The 19,727-nt window shown below is 49.3% G+C and overlaps 1 protein-coding gene across 1 annotated transcript in view; it reads right to left on the bottom strand.

Annotated features, from left to right (window-relative positions):
* Window positions 1-4,759: 4,759 nt before the first annotated feature.
* LOC137436089 (uncharacterized) overlaps window positions 4,760-19,727 on the bottom strand; it is an 80,233-nt gene continuing 65,265 nt past the window's right edge. The window contains exons 8-9 of the mRNA XM_078775231.1: window positions 8,819-10,012; window positions 4,760-4,926 (exon numbers count right to left, since the gene is read on the bottom strand). Of these exons, the coding sequence (XP_078631357.1) occupies window positions 4,760-4,926; window positions 8,819-10,012 (1,361 nt within the window). The remainder of the gene's footprint in view (window positions 4,927-8,818; window positions 10,013-19,727) is intronic.

Raw genomic sequence — 19,727 nt, 5'->3', positions numbered from 1 at the left:
CAGTATGGCCGACGCTCATGGCAGGAAGCGAGCGCCGGCTTGGCCGTTTCCCGACCTGCCAAAAGTACAAGGCGGGCGGCAGGACCTGGCCTTGTGGCCGAACCTGGTATGGAAGTGGCACCAGGTCTGGCCCGGTGGTGGTTGTCGCGCCGGTCGTGATGACGGTGGTGGGTGGGGCGTGGTGGCGGCCACGCGCGGATCCGCCCAACCTGCGCCGTGTTCGGGAGATTCCGAACGCAAACGCGGATCCGCCAAACCTGCGCCGTGTTCGGAAGGATCCGAATGCAAACGCGGATCCGCCCAACCTGCGCCGTGTTCGGGGGGATCCGAACGCAAATGCGGAGCCGCCCAACCTGCGCCGTGTGCGGCGCCGGGATCCACGACGGCCGTGCTATATGCCGGCCGTGCGTCGTGGGCTGCGAAAAACCTGTCCGCCTCCCTGGCCAGGGCACGCGGTTCCGTAATGGTCGTACCGGCCAGCGCGAGCCGTACCGGTACAGGCAGCTGGCGGAGGAAGAGAGCACGGAAGAGGAAATCCGCGTGGCCGTCGCCGAGCAGGGACAGCATGTAATCCAGGCGGGTGGACGGTCATGTCTCGCCAAGTACGTGAAGGTCCAAAAGACGTTCAGCGCGATCGGCCTCTGTGAGGCCAAACGTGTCGAGGAGAAGCCGCTTGAGCACCGCGTACTTGCTCTCGTCCGGCGGGTGCCGGAGGAAAGACACGACTCGGGCGGCCGTGCCGGATCCAAGGGCCGCGACCACGTAAAAGTACCTTGTGTTGTCCGCCGTGACGCCCCGGAGCTGGAATTTGGCCTCGGCCTGTAGAAACCAGGTGTCGGCCTGCGCTTCCCAGAACTCCGGTAGCTTGATCGCGGCAGCGTTGATGGCCATAGCGCGTTCGGGGAACAGCAACGGCTGAACCAGTCGGAGGTCACCAGTGTAGTGCGGTGCTGGGCACGAACGTTAAATAAAGCTAGGCCACAACGCTTTGGGTTAGGTAGAACTCTTTATTGCATGCTCACTCGTCAGCACTACCGTGCTCTGGACTGCGAGCCCGCGTGTATATCCGGAGGCCACGCCTCACCTGGGGCGTGGCCGACACCCACTGGTGCTCGGAATTATGTCACTGCGCCAGCGAGTCATCGTGTCCGCCACAATGTGTTATTTTATTTATCTTGTATTGCAGAGCAACTCATCCTGCCATGCGCCAAGGCAATGTGCAGAGAAGTGTTGGACAGACGGCGGCTTCCAAGATAAGCTGCACCATTCCGCTTTCTGCAGACACGATTCGCCGACGGATTATAGACATGGGCGAAGACATCAAGCACCAGCTGTACGCAAACCTAGAGGCCAACAAGTTTATCATCCAGTTGGACGAGTCAATGGACATCGCACAGAAGCCGTTGATCCTCATCTTTGTTCGTTATCGGCATGGCGATGATGTTATGGAGGATCTTCTGGCATGTGACGAGCGACAGACCAAGACCACGGCCGTAGAAATATTCGCAGTCGTCAACAAACACGTCGCATTGCATAGCCTCAGTAGTCAGGCAGATAGGTGTAACAATTGTGGGTTTATACGTACAAGCATGAAATTTGGCAGAGTCATAGATAATAGTCTAATGAATAATTCCAGATATGGACCCACCGCGAAAACGTCCTATGGTAGCCGTGGCGGCCATTTTACAAAATGGCCGCTTTTAGTCTAGTGTGTCTCAAATCAGATCTATTGGTGTGTCTAGAGAGTTGCGCAGAGGTCAGAGGTGATGCTCCAAAACCAGATACTGACATCACTATCCTTGACGGGGCAGTGTTGGTGAACGTTCTGAAACCAGTTGCTGCCAAAACCTTTGATGATTATGCGCTGAAAGTATTCTTGCCACATACAAGGTCACTTGCAAAGAGCCTGTCGTGTGGATATAGTCTGGGACCAGTACCGTGACAACAGCCTGAAATCTCAAGCCAGGGACAAACGTGGGAAAGGCATTCGAAGGAGAGTTGACGGATCCACTGTTCTTCCAGGAAATTGGCAGCAGTTCCTGAGAATTGATGCAAACAAAACAGAACTGTTTGCCTTCTTGACAAAACACATCACACATCTTGTATCAGATAAGCAGATAGTCACCACGGATGGTTCAGATGTGACGTGCATTCCCGCACGCGACACCAGTCATCTTGCCCCATGTGACCATGAGGAGGCTGATACACGAATGATGATACATCTTGCGGATGCAGTCCGTGATGGATTTCAGAAAATTCTTCTGCGTACGGTGGATACAGATATAGTGGTATTGGCTGTGGCAGCAACAACCAAACTCAAAATCCAGGAGCTTTGGGTGGCCTTTGGGACAGGCCAGCACTTCAGGTATATTCCAGCACATGAAATTGCAGCATTCCTCGGACTAGATAAGTCACAGGCCCTCCCGATGTTCCATGCATACACAGGGTGTGACACAGTCTCGTCATTTAATACACGGGGCAAGAATACAGCCTGGGATACCTGGAAAGTATTTGACGAATTGACGCCAGCGTTAGTTCATCTCTCCACGGGGACAGCAGACATCTCTGATGACGTTGTGGCAGTGCCCGAGCGGTTCACCATTCTTCTCTACGATCGCACCAGCAATCTCGTCAACATAGACGAAGCTCGACAGGCACTCTTCACGAAGAAAGGACGAGCCATCTAAGCTATTCCCCCTACCAGAGGAGCCCTGGTACAACAAATCAAGAGGGCTGTGTACACGGGTGGCCACTGCTGGGGAAACATGCTCAAGGTTGTTATGGATCTGCCCTCACCTGGGGATTGGGGATGGATCGATCCCCACAACTGGAAACCCCTGTGGTCCATGCTTCCTGAAGCCAGCATTTCATCAAGGGAGCTGATTTGTTGTAAATGCAAAAAGGGTTGCAAGGGACGATGCAAGTGCAAACAAGCTAGTTTGAAATGTACCGCTTTGTGCCAGTGTGGTGGAGAAAATTGTGACGTATAAACAAGATCAAACTGGAACTATCTAGTAATATGTTACCGTTACAGTGCTTGGTGGGTTAATTGACATTGCTGGCAACACAAATGCAAATTGTGGTCATTTGGAGAATACAATTATGGCATATATGTGTATCTAGAGTCATTTCATTAGAACATAAAGAAGCATTTGTGTCGTCCGGTAAAAAATAATCGCGGTTAAAACGGCCATTTTGTAAAATGGCCGCCATGGCTACCATAGGACGTTTTCGCGGTGGGTCCATATCTGGAATTATTCATTAGATTATTATCTATGACTGTGCCAAATTTCATGCTTGTACGTATAAACCCACAATTGTTATGATGGATACACCTATCTGCCTGACTACAGGTGGGAATTTCCTGCTGCCATTCACGACGACGTGGATGTGTGCGGCAGGTTTCACAACGGTGACATATCTGAAGTCCAAGTATCGAAACAAACTGGAGACAGTGGCCCTGTGCGCCAACCTGAGAATCGCATTGTCGCCGCTTCAAAGCCGAATCGATGATCTCGGAGCCAATATGCAAAGTCAACCATCGCATGATGTGGATAATCCACATCGACAATGTTGCTAACGGAACATTTGAATTAGGCTTGTAAGCTTCACTTTCGGGTTTAATCAGTGAAAGTTGTTTATTTAATGTTGTTCATGATAACGGAACATTGAACCTGGATATAAGTTCAGATACCTATCGGGTTTTTTCAGTAAAAGTTATTCTTGTTTTGTTTATCAGTTCAAGTTACATTTTAAGTTCATCATCTATTCACGATGAAGATTAAAATAAAGTTCAAACACCTTATCTTGGCGCATCACTTTAATAATCAACGTTTTATTCTATTTCACAAAAGATACACCGCCAATGAATGTTGTGAGATTCATCTTCTTCATTAAATCTTCATCCGGATGCACCTCTTCCGAAGCTGCTAACAAGGCAGGGAGTTTACACCTGATTGGCTGACAATAATATCAAGTGGGCGGTGTCTGTGATCGAAGTCGCTGCTCATTCTCAATGGGGGCGTGGTCTCTCGCTCTCTCTCCTCATGGTCGTGGAGATCCGTACAAAATAACAACAAAATAAGGACAGTGTTTGGTATGATTGTCGTCACTTTGCTTTATTGTTCAATTACGAGTTGTACTACTGTACAAAGATGATGAACCGAACCCTTACCAAAATATTAACGTCATAAGCAATCGAAATTTCAGTGGCGGTTTGTGGGGGAGGGGGGAGGGGCTCCATGGGGCGTGACTGGATGCCTGGGTTTTTATTGGGTCCCGGGCTAAAAAGGTTGCGGAACGCAGGTTTCGTCCATGTGTTCCCGTTGTGGTGTCTCCCCATTTACAACGATCTCTTTCCTTCAATCCGCTTTCGGTCCGTCCGTTCCACCCCACGAGCAGTTCATTCCCACCTCCGATTGTTCAATTCTTTACTCTTTCATTTTTGGTAATTATCATCCATCCAAACTCATACCGGCAACCGAAGCCCCCAAAGTAACAATTAATTACCAACAATCCTCCAGATCGGGCGTCTTACCTTCTTGTACTTCTACCTTCGTGACCCGGGGAACACCCCAAATACACGCCTTTCAAACAAACCTTTCTTTTCACTCGAACCAAATGCAGGGAGAATGAGGCCGGATCTTTCAGTCACACCAAGTGCTGTACAAAGAAGTGGCACGCCAAGTCGTGCGATATGCATACTGTATAAGGAACATTCCCGTGGGAGGGAAGAGGTGGGAGACATGCCCTTATCGCTTTACTTGTGAGGTGCAGGAGAGGGTTTTGTTGAAAGCTGCCTTACACACTGGGAATTTCCATGGGCCTCATTGTGGGTCCCTCCCACCTTCATGTGCGCACCAATGGAGAATGCTGCATTAGGCTGACAGACGATTGCATGGGCTGTGCTCGCCTGGAAGCCACGCCCTGCATGGAAAGTATAAAGGGCAGAAGGCAGCTGAATTTGGGGTGGTGGTGGTGAGCTGTGGTGAGCTGCAGTGAGCTGCAGTGAGCTGCAGTGAGCTGCAGTGGTGCTGAGCTGCCATGGTGGTGAGCTTCCTTGGGGTGCCTCAGAACGAGCTTGGCAGTCACGAGTTGCTCGAAGGTTCACCTGCAGGGAATGAACCACTCTGGGTCACGTTCGTTCGTCTGCTGGAACGTGCAGTGACACCACTCCGACATTAACACTGCATCACCCCCTCATTATAACTTCCTCCCCCCCCCTGTATTATTTGGCCCCATCCAGACCCACCTGGCTAGTTGAGGTGAGCCTGGAGTCGTTCCCATACTCCTAACTGCCTCTTTCGTTGTCTCTGTTTGTAATTAAGATCCTATAGGGATACTAAGGATAAGTCTGCTCTTTCGTGTCTTTTTACTTTGTTTTTTTGTTGAAGATACATTCCCTTTTGCTTGATTTTGCTTCGTTAATAAAGAGCTATAAATAAAGTGTTTTTCACCAATGCTTTGTGATAAATACTCGTGCATTTCCCATCTGCTTCGTCCTTGCCCTTTCTTCCATTGATCCGACATAAAGGTGTACGTAGTTGATAGCCAGGAGTTCTATCCCACTGTTTCGCTTCGGTAATGTTTTGCCAGTGTTTACTCAGTTTGCTCGGCCGTAGTACTAATAGGAGGTGAAGGACGGGTGAATGTTGAGGGCATGGTCATTAGCCAAGGTCATTGGGTTACCAACAGATAACACAACATGAAGGTGTGGGGTCCCTGTTAGACACAAATATCTCAACCAGCATCCACGGTTGCTCAACAACCCAATGGGCCATGGAGTTAGCCGTAGCCTGGTGGCCTAAAGTCTGGAAGAAAGTCCGAGAATAGCTTGGAGAAAATGCCAAAAAATAGAAAGTAAAGGACATTCAAAAAATATCGTTGTTTATGCTGGACGACCCACGTGCTCTTCGGAGGAACCAAGTGATGCTCTGAAAAGTTCATATAAAGGGGCACCAATTTGATTTGTACAGCTGCATGAAGAAGTAAATGTAATTTAACCTATATATGCAACTGTGTATATGTATATGTGTATATATATATATATATATATGTATATGTGTTTATATGTACATATGTTGATGAATATCTCAACTTTCTGAGATATCATGCTCAGACAGACAGACGAAAAATGACTCATAGAGCGACACTTGGCAAAACAGAACAAAGTAGAGTGGCACTCAGTGGAGCATTCTTTTGACCTCAAAAATAATTAGTGGTTGAATTCAATGACCTGACATGCAAATCGTTTTCAAAGTTTAAGTTAATCAGATGAAAATTGACAATTTGGCCTATGTTGACCTTTTGGCCGATGTTGATTTCAAAAATAGTTAGTGGTTGAATTCAGCAAGCTGATATGTAAATACTATTCACATTTCAAGTCAATCGGATGAACATTGAGGATTTTAGAAATTCAAAAAAAGTAGTCGACCTTTGGCCTATATTGACCTTTTGGCTGACGCTGATCTCAAAAATAGTTGGTGGTTGAATTCAGTTAGCCGACATGGAAATGCTATTCAAATTTCAAGTCAATCGGATGAAAATTGAGGATTTTAGAAATTTGAAAAAAGGTGGTTGACATTTGGCCTATGTTGACCTTTTCACCCTTTGACCTCAAAAATATATAGGAATTTGTCAGACCACGAACTCTACCATTTGGTGGTTTCGTGAAGATCAGTTAAAAACTAAAACCTGTAGTCAAGTATAAATGAGCGACAGACAAACACACAAACAAACAAACACACAAACCGGAGTGATCAACAAACTTGCAAAAAATCCCCCCCCCCCCCCCCCCCCCACTCCAAGTAATAAACTGCCTCAAATGCAATACCCTCTCCTCTGGCGAGGGTAATAACACAGACAGTGCATTTGTGCTTCGAGGACATTCCTGTATTGTGGAACCGTTCACAACTTCAAGTTTCATCTATCTATAATTCCACTAATCTCTGTGTGTATGTTTGTCTGTGACCGCTGTTTCTCGACAACTACCGGTCCGATATACTTTAAACTTGCCAGGTATATTGCTGGGGACCCGAGGATGTGCCTTTTCAAGGTTTGAAATTAATCGGACAAGTAGTTACCGAGCTATGTCCAAAAAACGATTCAACCAATCAGAGAGCAGCGAGCTATCACGTGTGCCGAACGTGCCGAACAGACTCTGCCTCGGACGGCACATTTGAGAGCGTATTCATTTATTTCACGTTGGCAAACTATGTTGGCGTTAAACTATGTTTTAAAACTAATTAAAACTAATTTGCGATTCTTTCGCTTTCCTGCGCGTTTGTGCACGCTATGGCGATTTCTTTACCAAACTCCGCAAGCCGTTCGCTTTGGACCAAACCATTTCATGTAAATAGAGGGGGGGGATTGTCACCGTACTCGCAAGCCGTTCGCTTTGGCCCAAACCATTTCATGTAAATAGAGGGGGGGGATATAATTTTAGATATAGATATAGTACGGGCATGCCCTAGGAAGTACGGGCATGTACGGGCATATATATATAGAAGTACGGGCATATATATATAGTACGGGCATGCCCTAGTGAAAAACAAAGGCAGGAGTCTTCTTCTGATAAACAATTTTATAACAAGGGTGTTCTCCCAATATCACACACAGCAATGAAACATGGACTACAGCAAAGATTTAGTATACATTGGTGTTCAAACTGCCAAGCAAAGATGCCATCTGAGCAAAACCAAAAGGCGACAAGAAAAACAACTAAATCAGAGAGAAAACAAAATTCCTAAACACTGGTCACAATCAAAAAACTCAAATGGAACTTGGCTGGACACATGGCAAGGACAGACAATAACTACAAACTGGCAACCGAACGAAGACCGTGAAAGAAGCACGATGAGATCCAAGATCAGATTGAGAGATTACGTTCTGTTACCATTTGAGTTTTTGGCATCAGATTTTCAACAATTCTCTATTATGAGAATATGGAGAACCTAATAAATAAATGTTACATTTTTTCAATAAGCTGTCATTTTCTTAAAACTTGAGCAGATGGGGTTAGAATGTTGAGATTCTTGTTGTCTTTTGGCAGCAATTTGCAGTCATTGTTGTGGACATTCTGGTGACAGCCAGCCATATGGCTTTCATCAAGGGGTGTGGGGTGCTGGCTGGTTGTCAGGGGTTCCAGATGGTATTCTGAGGAGTTGTGCTGTATATACCCAAAGGGCTGTACGTTTTCAAGACTGCTTTCTCCTTACTCGTTCACTGCTGAGGATCGCTTACAAAGAGGGCACGTACAACCCAGCATGAGTAATGCTATGTGAATTTATCAAACCTTTATCAGCAAAACTTTTCCCGCAGTGAGAGAATTTTTTATGCGAGCACTCCAGCGTGGTTTGCACGACGGAAGCTCAAGCTTCGTTGAGTAATAAAATCATTGTCACAAATAAAACATTGGTAAGGATGGTATTGTTGGTTGTTGTCTCCATATGCGGGTTTTATGAGGTGGGAGGAAGTTCTCCCAGAATCCAAAATCTCCACCTTTTTCGGTAAAGAATCATTATTCATGAACCAGTTTGTGAAACTTCATTCTCATAGTTTTGTTCCAAGGGCTCGTTTTAGAATTCTCACTGAACCTCTGACACCCTCCACCTGCAGTTTGTTTGTCGTGATATTCCCTGGAATGCTTTTTAAGTACTCAGTTAGGGTTTTCTTGATCATCCGGATTCCCTGTTGCTCCGACTATCACTGGTACAATTTCAGGTTTCTTCAATTGCGAAATCCACTTCACATCATTTTTCATATCCTGGTATTTCAGATTTCAGCTCTCTTGTATGGATCTTCATATGTGATATCAAACTGTCTTTTCGAGAGAAACCTTCATCACATATCGAGCATTTGTGAGGTCTCTCTCCTGTATGGATCTTCATATGTAATATCAAACTGCCTTTTTGAGAGAAACCTTCATCACATATCGAGCATTTGTGAGGACGCTCTCCTGTATGGATCCTCATATGCAATTTCAAATGACCTTTTTGAGAGAAACCTTTATCACAAATGGAGCATTTGTAAGGACGCTCTCCTGTATGGATCCTCATATGTGATTTCAAATCAATGTTTTGAGAGAAACCTTTATCACATATCGAGCATGTGTGAGGTCGCTCTCCTGTATGGATCCTCATATGTGATTTCAAACTGCCTTTTTGAGAGAAACCTTTATCACATATCGAGCATTTGTAAGGACGCCCTCCTGTATGGATCCTCAAATGCAATTTCAAACTGCCTTTTTTAGGGAAACCTTTATCACAAATGGAGCATTTGTAAGGACGCTCTCCTGTATGGATCCTCATATGTAATTTCAAATCTCTGTTTTGAGAGAAACCTTTATCACATATCGAGCATTTGTAAGGACGCTCTCCTGTATGGATCCTCAAATGCAATTTCAAACTGCCTTTTTTAGGGAAACCTTTATCACAAATGGAGCATTTGTAAGGACGCTCTCCTGTATGGATCCTCATATGTAATTTCAAATCTCTGTTTTGAGAGAAACCTTTATCACAAATCGAGCATGTGAAAGGACGCTCTCCCGTATGGATCCTCATATGTAATTTCAAATTGCCTTTTTGAGAGAAACCTTTATCACATATCGAGCATGTGTGAGGTTGCTCTCCTGTATGGATCCTCATGTGTAATTTCAAAGCTCTGTTTTGAGAGAAACCTTTATCACATATCGAGCATGTGTGAAGTCGCTCTCCTGTATGGATCCTCAAATGTAATTTAAAATTGCCTTTATGAGAGAAACCTTTATCACATATCGAGCATGTGTGAGGGCGCTCTCCTGTATGGATCCTCATATGTAATTTCAAACTGCCTTTTTGAGAGAAACCTTTATCACACATCGAGCATGTGTGAGGTTGCTCTCCTGTATGGATCCTCATGTGTAATTTCAAAGCTCTGTTTTGAGAGAAACCTTTATCACATATCGAGCATGTGTGAAGTCGCTCTCCTGTATGGATCCTCAAATGTAATTTAAATTCGTGTTTTTCAGAGAAACCTTGATCACATATCAAGCATTTGTGTGGACGCTCTCCTGTGTGGATCTTCATATGCCTTTTCAAACTGCTCTTACAAGAGAAATCTTTATCACAGACGGAGCACTTGTGGGGGCGTTTTCCAGTGTGTATCGTCCTGTGCATTTTCATGTTACTCGTTGAAGCAAAATCCATTCTGCACACATTACACTTACAAAGGATTCGCTTTTTTTGACGCTTATTGTGTTTGTTTAATTTAACACTAATATTTGTGTTGCGAGGCCAAGATATGCACTTGTATTTTACAGAAAGGGAGTCTTGATTTCGTGATTTTTTTTTCAAAAAAGGCTTCTTCCTCACTGTCAAGCTGCGACTGGACCTTATTTGTCCCAAATTTCTTCTGGTTTGTTCTACAGAAACAAAGAACACATTTCCTTTTTTTTTTGTCAAAATCAAAATGCAAAATATTTAACACTTCTCCGAAAATTATATATTTTCTCAACACAAAATATTGTCTGTTAATTTTTTACGTTTCCACTCACCAGTTGCAAAACAGGAAGCACTTCCATTTGTCATGTGAATACCATCTGATCCTTCCTTTGCAGAAGCACATTTTGAATCTTCTGTGACAGATAAATCGTTGTTGTGTTGTCTGCCTTCTACATTTACAGAATAGACATCACCTGTGTACAAGTCAGGGTCAGTCTTTTGCAGGGAAATGAGATGGAGAACCATCTTGAGAGTTCATAGAACATGTTACTTCATGGAATGTATACTTCAATTTTAATGTAATAATGAAGTTTGAGATTGGTTAAAAGAAAAATTCCGGATATTAAGCGCAATTGAAGTCGTCTTCTACGCCACCCTATTTCACATGTTCAAGTACTGCTAAACTGGAGGTTCGTGGAACGAACAAGCAGGCCATTTGTGTTCAGCAGGGTTAAAGTATTTAATTCAATTTAAATAAAATAAAGATTGAAAAAATTAACTCCACTCTACTCTGAAGACTGAACTCTCAAACCTGTCTCCCTCCTTCAAGTCCTGGTGGCATCTGGTCAAATCTGTTTCTGCTGTTTGTTCCCCTTCCATGCCCTCCCTTACCTCATACGGCCACACACCTGACTTTGCACCTGAAAAAGCTGAATGCCTCAACTCCGTGTTTGCCTCAAAATGTTGTGTCCCAAACCCATCGCTCTCTGTGCCCACCTTAACCAGTCATACCCAGCTGGTCCCAGACTCTGTGCCCTTCTCTCCCAACAAGGCGGAGAAGTTTGTCAATTCTCGACTCTGATTCCGCAACTGGCCCAGACAGCATCAGCTCATGGGTCCCCAAATCCTGCTCTGCCGTGCTATCACACTCTCTCTCTCTGGTCTCTTCACCCTCTCTTTTACTCAAGGTCATCTGCCATCTGCTTGGAAATCAGCCAACGTTACCGCTTTACAAAAAAAAGGTGCAAAGAGATCCCTGCAACTGCAGACCAATGAGCCTACTCCCTATAATCAGCAAGGTCATGGAATCCATCATCGCTTCTGATAATAAATAAATCCTTCCTAGTCTCCAAAGGCTTGATCTGTGAACATCATTTTGGATCAAGACCAGGCCACTCCAGTTTGGACATGCTGCTTCTGCTGTCTCAACAATGGATTGAGGCCTCAATGCTGAACAGGAAATCAGAGCCGTCTCCCTTGACATATGTCGTGCCTTTGATACGTACGGTCACCCTGTCCTGCTCACCAAACACTCCTCTTATGGTATCCAAGGAAATCTCCACCCATGGCTTGTGGAGTTCCTCTCCAGTCGTAGTAAACGTGTGGCCCTGAATGTAATTCTGTCATCTCCCCTTCCTGTTAAGGCTGGAGTTCCTCGAAGCAATGTTCTGGGCCCTGTGCTTTTTCTGGTATTCATTAATGAGCTGTGCAACTCTCTGAAAAATCCTCTCTATCTTCTTGCTGATGACTCCACCCTCTGCTGCTACTTATCTCAACGCTGAGATCGACAGGCAGCAGCCTCTTCACTCTCTGCAGACGGGATAAAATCACAAACTGGTCAAAAAAGTGGAACACGTCATTCAATCCTGAAAATCTCACACCCTCACCATTTCTTTTTGTAAAGACCATCTGGAAAACCCGCTGTCACTCAAGCTTTTGGGTCGCACTATCTGCCATGATCTTTCCTGGGAAAACCACATTTCCAAGCTGGCCTCCAAAGGCAGTCGCCGACTGGGCATCCTCCGTCGTGTGAAGTTCTTTATTGTCACGACTGAGCTTCTCACCATAAACAAGGCTTTCATCCACAACTTGATGGAGTACTGCTCTCCCCTCTGGGCTGGTGCTCCTGCCTCACCCCTCACTCACCTTCATGCTGTAGAAACCAAATCTTTTAGAATCATTGGCATCTCCCTTGATGAAGGTGATTCTGAGGGCCTTTCACTCTCTCTGCAGGCAGGTCGGTAGTCTTTCTGTGTTCTACTGATTCCTCTCTGGCCAAGCTCCTAAAAAAAAAAAGTTGGTGGTTGAATTCAATCAGATGATATGAAAATATTGTTCAAATTTGAAGTCAATCCGATGAAAATTGGCGATTTTATTAATTTGAAAAAGTGGTTGACCTTTGGCCTATGTTGGCCTTTTAGCCTACGCTAATCTCAAAAATAGTTAGAGGTTGAATTCAGTAAGCTATGTAAATCCTAATCAAATTTCAAGTCAAACGGATGAAAATTGAGGATTTTAGAAATTTGAAAAAAAGTGGTCGACTTTTGACCTATGTTGAGCTTTTGGCCTACGCTGATCTCAAAAATTGTTGGTGGTTGAATTCAGCTAGCCGATATGAAAATCACATTCAAATTCCATGTCAATCGGATGAAAATTGAGGATTTAGGAAAAAAATGTTTTAAGTGGTTGACCTTTGGCCTATGTTGACCTGTTGACCTTTTGACCTCAAAAATATATATGAGTTTGTCGGACCACGAACTCTACCATTTGGTGAAGTTTTGTGAAGATCAGTTAAAAACTGTAACCTGTAGTCAAGTATAAGTGAGCTGACACACAAACACACAAACCGGTGATCAACAAACTTGCAAAAAAAAAAAAAAAAGCCCAAGTAACAAACGTGTTATTATGTAGAAGTGTAGATTTGTAACTTTTTACATCCCGATTTACACACCTGTTACGGATCGTTGTGCAGGTCTGACACCATCCTCTTCGCACCAACACTCGTTTAAAGGTATATCGGTGTTTTGCATGAACTGGACCAGAACCTTCAAAGTTATGAAACAATTAGAACACTCATTTTCAAAGACCTTTCCGCACGCTCAAAGTGCAAAATGGAACATCCTTCTCAAAATGTAACCACGCTGGTCATAAAAACACTTTTCAAAGAAAATCAAAATATATTTATCATCAATCGCTCCAGTCTCGTGAAAACGACCTGAGAGCTGGAAGGTGAGGCAGCATCTACCTCTGGCAAGGGATAGGTGTCTGTTTCGAACTCGAATGGATCACTGTTATCCAAGGCCTAAAAGAAGCACAAACACCAGAAGATGGATTACCGCACGTGGACCCAGTCTCACATCACGGATAAACATACCAATGGCAATACTGCATCTATACTTCGTAACGATAGCACGTACGTACCATGGGCCTGCGCCCAAACGATCACACACCACGTGGCAATTAAAAGTACACCAAGCGCTGTAAACACGACATCGCATCGAAACGAGGGTGAAGAGGACGCTCACCTCGCAATTTCAAGGAAAATAAATAAAAGAGAAACCAATATGAGGTTAACCGCACACGGCTGTTCGTTCGCACCTATGAGCCGAATCTGGAGATCGGAATAAAAACACCTTCTTTGAACGTTAAGATGTTCTTTAAACCAAATTTTTTTTCGGGCGGTGTATAGAAACGAAGCGCTACCTCGCATGCTCCCGGAAGTTTATTTTTTTTTAATGAAAACTGCTTGAAAATCGAAATGCCAGTGGGTGGAGTCAGCCTTCCTCATAATGACGTCGTTGTGGGTGGAGTTAGGCCAGCTGGCCAACCAATGGGCGGAAAGACAGACACAGATGGACAGAAAACCTCCGCTGCTTTAATATATACAAACACAATTGCTTGTTTTAGAACGTTAACTGTTCTTGTTTAAAATGAAACTTATTTGTAAATGCTATAACATTCACATTACGTGTCGATAATAACGATTATATTGTGGCGGGCACAAGGGACAATAATTCCGCGCACCAGTGGGTGGCGTGAGCGTCCAGGCGGGGAACGAAAACGCATGCCCCGCCTTTCGACCGATCGGCCACGCCCGGGGGAAAGGCGTGGCCCCGGGACATATATGCGGGCTCTAAGCCCGAGCCCGCCCAGTGCTGAAGTGCGAGCTCTTAATAAAGACTCTTTGTTTGTACCAACGCGTTGTGGCCTACCTCTCTGGCAATCGAGTCGTGTGTGCACAGCACCACACTGGTGACCCCGATTGGTTCAGCCGTTGCTGACCCCCGAACGCGCCAAGACTACCAACGCCGTTGCCGTCAAACTCCCCGAGTTTTGGGAAGCGCAAGCCGACATTTGTTTCGTGCAGACCGAAGCTCGATTTCAGCTCCGAGGCACCACGGCGGACGAGACCCGGTACTACCACGTGGTCGCCGCCCTCGGGCCCGGCACTGCCACCCGAGTCGTGTCCATCCTTCGGCGCCCGCCGGGCGACAACAAGTACGAGGCGCTCAAACATCTCCTCCTCGCCACGTTCGTGCTCACAGAGATCGAACGGGCCGACCGCCTCCTGGACCTTCCCGCCCTTGGCGACACACGACCATCCGTCCGGATGGATTTCATGCTGTCGCTGCTTGGAGACCAGCGCCCGGATTTCTTGTTCCGCGCACTTTTCCTCCGCCAGCTACCTGCACAGGTGCGCCTCGCGCTGGCCGGTTCCAAACTAACGAAACCCCGCACCCTGGCTGGAGAGCCCGACAAGTATTTTGCAGCCTGCGACACGCGGTCGGTGTACGGTGCTGCCGTAGTGGCTCCCGGTGCGGAGGCTCCAGCGCCCCCTGCTTCCCTCGTGGCCGCTGCTATGCCCCGCCCACTACCACCGCCGCCACCACCACCGCCGCCGACACGGCCGCCGCGGGGGCCACCGCCGCAAACCTGGTGCAACTACCATGCCAGGTTCGGCCGCAAGGCTAAAACGTGCCGCCCGCCGTGTTCTTTTGACAGGTCGGGAAACGACCGGCGCTCACTTGCGGCCATGAGCGTCGGCCATTCCGGCAGCCTCCTGTTCATCATGGACACATTGTCCGGGTGCCGTTTTCTTTGCGACACAGGAGCGCAGGTAAGCGTGCTCCCTGCCTCCACGTCCGACAAGCAAGCCACGGGCCGGGGCCCCACTTTGCTTGCTGCCAACGGTACACCCATCCGCACATTCGGGAAACGTTGCCTCTCACTGCGGTTCGGAGGGCAGCGCTTTCAATGGTCGTTCGTGACCGCCAGCGTGCCAATGACCCTGCTGGGCGCAGACTTCCTATGTGCGCATGGGCTGTTGGTCTACGTGAAGCGCAGACGTCTCATCCAGGCCGAAACCTTCAGCTCGCTCGCTTGTTCACTGAGCGGCTCATTGAGCGGCTCACTGAGCGGCTCACCGAGCGGCTCACTGAGGGGCTCACCGAGCGGCTTGCCAAGCGGCTTGCTGGAAGGTTCCGTCCCGGCGAGTTTAGTTTGCACGCTTCCGGCAGCGGACGACTTTACCCGCCTCCTAGCCAGTTTCCCGGCCCTCACGCGGCCCACCTTCTCAGCGGTGGCCGTTAAACACGGGGTGGAGCACCATATACCCACGGTCGGGCCGCTGATCTACACCCGGGCACGCCGACTCGAACCCACGAAGCTCGCCGTGGCGAAAGCGGAGTTCGCCACGCTGGAGCGGCTGGGGATCGTACGGTGCTCCAACAGCGCTTGGGCTTCTCCTCTGCACATTGTGCCGAAGCCCGGCGGGGGATGGCGGCCGTACGGGGACTACCGCCGGCTCAATGATGCCACCACACCCGACCACTACCCAGTCCCGCATATCCAGGACTTTTCCGCCCGGTTGGCAAACACGACCGTGTTTTCCAAGGTGGACCTCATCCGGGGCTACCACCAGGTCCCCGTACAACCGGGCGATGTCCCGAAGACGGCCGTCATCACCCCTTTCGGCGTCTTCGAGTTCCTGTGAATGCCTTTCGGGTTGAAGAATGCGGCCCAGGCGTTCCAACGGCTTATGAACAGCGTCTTGCGCGACTTACCTTTCCTCTTTGTCTACCTGGACGACATCCTAGTCACGAGCGCGTCCCGGGAGGAGCACCTGCTCCAACTCCACACGCTTTTCGAATGCCTGGGCCAGCATGGCCTAATCATCAACCCCGCAAAGTGCCATTTAGGAGTCGCCACCATCGACTTATTGGGGCACTGCATCACCAGGCACGGGGCCGTCCCTTTACCGGCCAAGGTGGAGGTGGTCAGGGATTCCCCGTGACCCCGCACGATCAAAGGGCTCCAGGAGTTCCTGGGCATGGTAAATTTTTACCACCGCTTCATGCCCCACGTCGCCCGGCTCCTCCGCCCCCTGCACGAGGCCCTCCGGGGCAAGCCGGGCAAAGGTGACATCACCTGGTCGGAGCCGATGGCCGCGGCGTTTGCGGGCGCAAAGCTGGCCTTGGCCAATGCCACCATGCTGGCACACCCAGCGCCCGATGCGCCGATCTCCCTCACCACCGACGCGTCGGACTACGTGGCGGGTGTGGTGCACGAGCAGTGGGTGCGTGGTGCTTGGCAACCGCTGGCGTTTTTTAGCCGGCAGCTTCGTCCGCACGAACGCCGCTACAGCACCTTCGACCGTGAGCTGCTCGGGCTCCACCTGGCGGTCCGACACTTCCGCCATCTGCTGGAGGGCCGCCCGTTCACGGCTTTCATCGACCTCAAGCCCCTTGTGTTCGCGATGGCCAAGGTCGCCGAGCCATGGTCGGCATGGCAGCAGCGTCACATCTCTGCCGTGTCCTAGTATACGACGGACATCCGTCACGTGGCGGGTAAAGACAACCTGGTGGCGGATTGCCTTTCCCGGTCCGTCGCGCACGCGGTCCACCTCGGGATCGACTATGCCCGGATGGCGGAGGACCAGACCGCCGACCCTGGCGTACAGGCCTTGCGGACCGCTGTCACGGGCCTCCGCGTCACCGAGGTGCCGAACGATGCCGTGGGCGCGGCCCTCCTGTGCGACGTCTCCCTCGGCTGGCCTCGCCCCATCGTGCCCGCTGACTGGCAGCGCCCAGTGTTCGACGCCATCCACGGCCTGTCCCACCCGGGCACGAAGGCCTCCCAGAAGCTCGTCGCAGCGAAGTTCGTCTGGCATGGCCTCAGGAAGGACGTCCGCGACTGGGCCAGGACCTGCCTCGCGTGGCAGCGCGCAAAGGTCCACCGCCACAACCAGGCCCCATTGGCCCCGTTTGCGGTGCCCGAGCGTCGGTTCGACCACGTGCACGTCGACTTGGTGGGACCTCTGCCCCCCTCGTGGGGGTTCACCCACCTCCTCACCATGGTGGACCGCACCACACGGTGGCCGGAGGCCGTCCCATTGGCGGCGACGTCTGCGGCTGATGTGGCGCAAGCCTTCATCGCCACTTGGGTTGCCCGGTTCGGTGCCCCCTCGGACATCTCGTCCGACCGCGGCCCCCAGTTCACCTCGGAGCTCTGGGCCGTGGTGGCGCAAGGGCTCGGTGTAAAACTACACCGCACCACGGCCTACCACCCCCAGGCCAATGGCCTGTGCAAGCGCTTTCATCACTCGATGAAGGCCGCGCTCCGGGCCAGCCTACGCAATGGCAGCTGGGCCGACAGGCTCCCCTGGGTCCTGCTGGGCCTCAGGACGGCGCCCAAGGATGACCTGCGCGCGTCCTCGGCGGAGCTGGTCTTCAGGCAACCACTGCGGGTACCGGGCGAATTCATCCCCGACTCCACGGCTCCTTGGTCCGCGGCACTCCGCCCTTCAGGAGACCGCCCGGAGGTTCTCCCCGGTGCCGACGGCACACCACGGTTGCCCGTCTTCCCCATGTCGCTCCAGAGCTTCGCACGGCGGAGTACGTCTTCGTCCGGCATGACGCCCACTGGGCACCACTGCGGCCCCCGTACGTCAGGCCCTTCTGCGTGCTGGAGACCGGGGACAAATATTTCACTGTCGAAATCGGCGGTGCCCCGGATCGCATCTCCATGGACCGCCTCAAGCCGGCCCACCTCGATCTGGACCACCCCCCGCAAGCAGCTCTGCCTCCGCGTCGAGGCCGCCCCCCGGCGGTCAGACCCCCGGCACCCCCCAGCCCCGCCGTCCCGCTACCCCCCAGCCATGCACGCATCGCCAGGGGGCGTTTCAGCCAGGTCATCCGGCTTCCCCGCAAACTCACCCTTCAGGTGCACGGGAATTCTGGGGGGGCGCGTGTGGCGGGCACAAGGGACAATAATTCCGCGCACCAGTGTGTGGCACGAGCGTCCAGGCTGGGAACGAAAACGCCTGCCCTGCCTTTCGACCGATCGGCCACGCCCGGGGGCAAGGCTTGGCTTCGGGACATATATGCGGGCTCTAAGCTCCAGCCCGCCCAGTGCTGAAGTGCGAGCTCTTAATAAAGACTCTTTGTTTGTCCCAACGCGTTGTGGCTTACCTTTCTGGCAATCGAGTCGTGTATGCACAGCACCACAATATCGTCCTGCAAGTCTTCGGTGCCGTGCTCGGCTGCTGTCACCCACTCATTGTGTGTGTGTCTGTGTGTCTGTATGTCTGTGCTTGGCTGTACCTTCACCTCGAAAACGTTGGCTATATCACAGTGAGTTTTGTGCGTTAAATAAATTAATGTGCCCATGTGATGTGCTCGTACATAGACATGCCTGCGTGTGATCGTACATAGACATGCCTGCGTGTGCTCGTACCAAGACGTGCATGTGTGTGCTCGTACTAAGACGTGCATGTGTGTGCTCGTACTGAGACGTGCATGTGTGTGCTGGTACCAAGACGTGCATGCGGGCGCCATCTTGTAAAAACCTCGCACATCCATATCTCTGAAACTGCTCCATGGAAGAAATTGAGACCTGGCTCCAGGGTCGACGTCATGGGGGGGGAGGGGGCATTCGCGGGTCATGCCCCTCCCCCCCACAGGCCAAGACTTTGGCGCCAAACTTTGCGTTTTATTAATTAATTTATATTTATCATATTAAAAGTGAAAATATTTTCGCTAAATGAAATGAAATAAAAACAAAAATAAGAAAAGAAAAAAACACACCCTGTTGGTCATATTTGCATCAGGTCACATTTGAGGAAGTAGTGTGCTCATTGACGAGGAGTTTAATAAGGGGTGGGACATGGCCATGGCTAGCAGCGCATCACTGAGACCCGCGATCCCCAAACGGAGACGCAAAGCGAACACAAATATGGATGAGTATGTCGTTATGGGAACGACAGGACACAGAGATGATGACGAAAAACAGAACTTCAGAGACTGCACTACAACACTATTGATTCAGTACTTGGAGAGATGGATCACAGATTCAGCGAGCGGAGCTCACACTTTGCTGGTGCACTTGTTGCACTGAATCCAGAAAGTGATACATTTCTTGATGTAAAGGCTGTGAAGCATATTATGGACCTGTCACGATCGCCTATAATTGAGACGGTGTTCGAAGTTGCGAAACAGTTTTTCAGCTCACAAAAACAATCACAGCCAATCG

The sequence above is a fragment of the Myxine glutinosa genome, chromosome 1 (genome assembly GCF_964187855.1).
Source record: "Myxine glutinosa chromosome 1, kmMyxGlut1.1, whole genome shotgun sequence".
NCBI lineage: Eukaryota > Metazoa > Chordata > Myxini > Myxiniformes > Myxinidae > Myxine > Myxine glutinosa.
This window is presented reverse-complemented; position numbering and strand designations above follow the sequence as displayed.